Source organism: Pleurodeles waltl, chromosome 6 (assembly GCF_031143425.1).
Source record: "Pleurodeles waltl isolate 20211129_DDA chromosome 6, aPleWal1.hap1.20221129, whole genome shotgun sequence".
NCBI classification, from domain to species: Eukaryota; Metazoa; Chordata; class Amphibia; order Caudata; family Salamandridae; genus Pleurodeles; species Pleurodeles waltl.
In genome coordinates this window covers 39,093,674-39,099,343 of record NC_090445.1, presented here as the reverse complement: position 1 = coordinate 39,099,343, position 5,670 = coordinate 39,093,674, and the positions used below count along the sequence as shown (strand labels likewise).

Below are 5,670 nucleotides of genomic sequence, written 5' to 3'. Positions count from 1 at the left end.
CACAAAGGACACATTCTGGAAAAACACACTGGACGGCCAAGCAGCTCAGAGTGTTTGCGCCTCGAAACCGAAGCAACACCTCGTTTTCCAAAATTGCAAGTTTTTCGACATTTCAGCTCCCCCTCCACGGCATGAATTCCTCTTTTTACTGTTCCTTCTTCTTTTGTTGATCTGGGTTAGTTGTGTTTTTTTTCTTTGACTCGCTCGGTGCAAGACGGGGGAGGGAAGGGGCGGGGAGGCCGGTGCCGGCTGAAACAGAAAGAGGAAGCTGGCTCTTGGCGAATGGGCGCCTTTCCTTTGCGCGATGTCATGGAGAATTGTCTGCCGGGCAGCGACACCCAGGAGCGCATCCTCATAAAAGGGACGGCCTCGGCCTGGCCACCAAAAGCCCTGTGGGCTACAACAGGTACAGACATCAAGGGAAGCCAAGACGAGACCAAAGCGCAGCTTAACGCGCAGCAAGAACAACTTAACGCGCAACAAGAACAACTTAACGCGCAACGAGAACAACTTAACACAACAGGAACACCTTAACGCGCAACGAGACGATAACTTAAAGGGCAAGGAGCCGATAAGAACTTCCCAAAGTGCCTTGAGGCGATAAGTCCAATTAAGAGCACTCTAGGGCACTTGGAGGGTTGTGGCAAGGCGACGAAAGTGTAAGCGAAGGACTTAACCGAGGTTGCTCCATCTTCAAACAAGAAGCATCTTGGAGTGATTGGCTTCGCCGTGCTGGTCGAAACGAGGTCCTCGTTCATTCATTCATCCATTGAGGACCACCCCGGGGCCATGAGCACCGAGAGCTTTCTCCTCGAGATGGAGAAGGGCCAGGTGGTGGTGGTCCGGGACGAAGCCCAGCGGCGCTGCGACCGGTGCTGGCGGTGGCTGGCTGGCGTGTCCTTCGCAGCGCTAGCTGGAGCCACCTTGATCTTGGCGCTGCTTTTCTTCAATGTAATTCCCTCGCCGCACAGCTCCTCGAAGCATGTAAGTTATTTTTCGTGCTATTCAACTTAGCTTTACTCTAGGTCTTAATTCTAAAGAGAGTCGGGGCTATAATTGTTGAAAACCTTTATTTGTCGGGGTTGTTTGAAGGACTTGGGAGTTATGTGTTTGGCAATAATGAAAAGCACGTCTCAGGACTTAGGAGCGACGTAAAGAGCGGCCACAGAGTCCGCACTCAGCCGTGCAGGACTCACTCGGCCTCAGATCTCCACCAAGCGCCTGTTAAACCTGCCCTGTCCCTGAGTCAGCCCAGGTAGCTCAGCCGCCCTCGGGCGCGGCAGGCTGGCAGCGCCGGACTCAGCATCCCCGGAGTTTCCGGGCAGAGTCCGAGGGTGGAGCGTCCAGCCCGGCCCCGGCCCTGCAGGAGCATCCTCCTGGAGAGCCCGGGTGGACCAGGAAGTGCACGTGCAAGCGCGCGCTCTGTACATAGCGCTTCGCAGCCTCTCCAAGTGTGTGGGTTATAGCAGAGGGAGAACAGGGAAAGGGCGAGAGTACACTAACTGGATGCCTGTTTGATATGTGACTGTATCTCCGACGCCTACTAAGTGATGTTTTCGTTTTGCTTTTCAGGAGGACCCGACACACGCTGACCCAGTCCCCGAGCAGTATATAAGTAAGTACTCGAATGTAAACATCGCACACCCTCCGACCTAGCGCCTGCTGCAAGGATCTGTTAGTCCGTGCAAGCCCTCGATTAAAATCCTAGCGAGAGGGGTTCGGGCGGGATGAGATGCTCGGCCTTTCATCCTTCCCAGGGTCGATAAAAGAGGTCCAATTGTCCGCCTCTCGCCCAGCTTACTCTGATGAAAACAGGGCTGAGACGGCTACTTTTCATCACTGTAAGGTAGATACGAGTACTTTATGCCTTCAGTTTCTCTGAGCGACACAACGCGAGAAGGTTCCGTCTCCCATGTTTCCCACCGAGGGAGAGAACACACGGAGCTCCCTCCCGGCGCCGCTCACCCCTTAGGACGATAACGTAATTCTGCGATGCCCCCCAATGGAAATACAATGCCGAGCTCCTGGAGGGTTTGCATCCCGCCGAGGGAACTCCTACAGAAAGGCCCTGTTAGCCTCTCATCCTTCTGAGGGAGATAACAGGAGGAGCCCCCGCCAGCCCTTCATCCTTCTAGGGAGATGACAGCATTTTATTCGTGTGAGGAAGAGACCACGAGGAGCTCAGACTTGCCTCCCTCTGAGGCCTCCTGCCAGCCCTTCATCCTTCCCAGGGGGGTCACACGAGCGCCATGCTTCTCAAGAGCCCCAGGTAGCCTCTTTCTATGAAAGCGAGGCCCCTGCTGTAGCCCATGTTCTTCTTGAGAGACACCTGCTTGTGAGGAGGATGGGGAGGGTCTCGGGACCCCGTAAGGTGTAAGTGGGTGCTGCATTGTGGGGGTTTCCGGTCTTAGTGTTCTGCTCTTGCCCTTTGCCACCTGTTTCTAACCTCTGACCCTTCTTCCTCCCTGCAGGTCACATCCCCCAGCAGCTCAAGTTACAGGCCATGGAGTCGCAGAAGCCTGCAGCTCACCTCATAGGTAAGAAGAGGCCCTCCCCGGCGTCTTTGCTCCTCTCCCTCTCTCTTTACCCCCACACATCTTTATGTTCTGTACCCAAACCTTCTGTCTTCACCTTCGTGTCTCCGCTCATCCATCCATCCACCCATCCATCCATCCATCCATCCATCATCCATCCATCCATCGTTCTTCCCTTCTCTTTACTCATCTATCACCCAACAGTATGTGTCCCCCTGTCTACTCCACATTGCTTCCACTCCCGGTCTGTCTTTCGCCATCTTTCTTTTTCAAAGCATCTACCGCCCCTCATGTTTCCCATCCACCCCACTCTTGGCCCTTATTTCCTTCCACCTGTCAGGCTCTCTCCATCTGCTCACCGTGATTCCATCCATCTTTATGATGCACACATTCATCCATGCCTCTAAGCCACTTCCTATCCCTCTCACACACCTCTTTTCTTCTGTGTCTCTTCCTTCCATCCCCTTTCCTTCTTTTCTGCCCATCTCTTCTCCATCTCTCTGTCTGCCCATCATCTATCTCTTTGCTCATGGCCTCCCTTCTTCCTATTTCTCATCCTTTCAGCCCATCCCTTAGCCAGTCTCCAATCCTTCTCTATCCACCCTCTCTCTTCTCTTCTGTCATCTGATCGTTTTCTCTATCTTCAGTCCTTCTCTCTTTCCTTCCATCTGTCCAGTGTCCTATCTTTCTTTCCTCCCATTCATCTTTCTTCCACATTTGATTTCACCCGTCCCTCGTCCCATATCTCCTTCACTATCCTGTATCCGTCTGTACCATCTCCTCCCATCTCTTATCTGAACTACTTTTCTTTCAGTCTTCTCCTCCCATCTCTTTCCCTCCCTCATCTCTCTTTCCTTCCGTAGTTTCTCTACCAGTGCTCCTTCTTTGCTCCTCTCCACCCTCATCCTCCTTCCCTCCTCTCCATCTCTCCCCGCCTCTGGTCCTCCTGGTTTCCCAGACTCCTCTCTGTTCTGCTGCCAGTGATTGGCTCCTTTGGTCGCCTGTGCAGTAGAACCTGCTTTGGTCCCTCACCTTAACAGGCCTTGCTCCTTCCCTTGCAGCTGACTTCAACAACAAGAAGCTGGAGTGGATCTCAGACAAGGGCTACGCCTTCCTGGAGAATGGGATGAAGCTGGAAGACAACCACCTGGTCATCCCCTCCCGCGGCCTCTACTTTGTCTACACTCAGGTTGTCTACTACGGGGGCAAATGTCCACCCCGTGGCAGCCTCTACCTGTCGCACTCTGTCCACAAGCGCTCGGAGGCCTACCCCATCCAAAAGCCTCTGCTGAGTGCCATCAAGTCAGCCTGCGAGGGCACCACCCACAATGGAAACCCCTGGTACGAGACCATCTACCAGGGAGGGGTCTTCAGCCTGGAGGAGGGTGATGTGCTCTCCACAGAAACCTCCCAGCCATCCCACCTGGACCCTAAGGGGGCACAGAACTACTTTGGGGCCATTGCAATGTAACGGAGAAAAGTGCGAGACGGGAAGGAGAACAGGTGAAAATAACAAAACAGCGAAAGAAAACAAACATTGTAAAAGAACAAACTTCGAAAAAAGAAACATTTAAAAACCATATTAAGAAAAAAAACAGTAAAAGAAAAACCAGGAAAAAAGAGGAAAAGAAAACTCCAAGAAAAAGAAACAGCAAAAGAACAAACTAAAAATAGAAAAACAGTACAAAGACCACCTTAAAAAAGATGCAAGAAAAGAGGAGCTAGGACTCTCATCGTTTATTTATATTTGAAGAATATTTTATTTATATTTAATATTTATTTATTAATTTATTTATATATGGTGATGTTATTTTTTTGTGACCAACAGAATTGTTTTATGTTTTTTGTCTCAAACTGCTGTTTTTTGGTATCAAATACTGCCTTCCATTGGCTCAAGGAAAGGCTGTTGGTTGATGGTGGCATCAGGCTGGCCTGGCGCGGTCCAACTCGAAGTTGCTAACAGTTTTTTCTGCAATCTGCGTTCAAGAAGCCAATATGGCAGTATGTATGCCCATCTCATGTGTATCACATTGGGTATATTGGGTGTTGGTAGGGGAGCAGTAAGAGACAATAACACAGTGTTATTAGCCTGCTTTGCCACTCCATGATATCAACACATGGAATGGGAGAGCAAACATTATAGGTTATGTATATTACATGACAGGAGCCGTCAGTGGCTATTTTAAAACCACTCTACTAAGTCGAGTGACCTTTGGTGTGATGACCGGTCAAATATTTACATCCAATGGCAGAAACACTGTTCCACTACATCCAATGGACTGTATGCACTGAAAGTCTATTGCGTACTATCACATTTAGTTTACAATCAGTGATGGGATGCCTCTGGCGTGTGAGTTACACTGCTACAGGTAAATCACACGATCCCTCCCCTCACTACTTGCTAACATGTGATGTCACACTGCATACTGATGCTTACATTATCGTAGGCTGCTCTCAATGGGAACAAGAAGTTGGGATGAGACCTATCACACCACTGTGTCCCTATAATATTTATTAGGGCTTTCTATACATATATATGTGCAGTTTTAGGCACATCTCTGGCTACTGTTCTTGTGGTTACAGAGTATATCTGAAAGATATGGTTTTGCAACCTTATGAGTTACATTAACACAAGTTGTTTATATCAATCAACGTTAATTTATATTAATATCATGCATTTGAATTGCTGAAATATCTTTGGCACGTAGGAGGTTGTTTGTTTGATTTTCTTGTACGGAAATGTGAAAATATACTTGTGTGTCCGAATTGCAGTCATTGGTAGCTGTGCTACTCTGTGTATGTGGCCTGAGATGCCTTGAAACCTACGGAATAAATGTGAAATGAGACGATACACCAGCCTCTCAATGTGAGATTCATTCCTGGCACAGAAACAAGAGCGGGGAAGGGCTGGCAGCTGAAGCCAGTCCACATTATCAATTCCTGCTGAAGCACCACAGCCCCGTTACTCCCCATCACCTCCATAGCGCTCTTTCTACAGTCGCCCACATGTGCCTCAGGTCTTCCTGCACTCTGGTTTGGAACCCAACCACTTCCTTGTACCTCTCCATCCCCTACAGCAGAGGTCTTCAAACTGGGGGGCGGGCCCCCCTAGGGGGGCCTGAAGTGATCCCAGGGG

At 50.0% G+C, this 5,670-nt stretch overlaps 1 protein-coding gene across 1 annotated transcript; it reads left to right on the top strand.

Annotated features, from left to right (window-relative positions):
- Positions 1-300: 300 nt before the first annotated feature.
- LOC138299124 (tumor necrosis factor-like) lies at positions 301-5,385 on the top strand. Its single transcript, XM_069237169.1, has 4 exons — positions 301-984; positions 1,573-1,615; positions 2,472-2,537; positions 3,596-5,385. The coding sequence occupies exons 1-4, from the start codon at positions 790-792 to the stop codon at positions 4,003-4,005; spliced, it is 714 nt and encodes a 237-aa protein (XP_069093270.1). The 5' UTR covers positions 301-789; the 3' UTR covers positions 4,006-5,385.
- Positions 5,386-5,670: the final 285 nt, after the last annotated feature.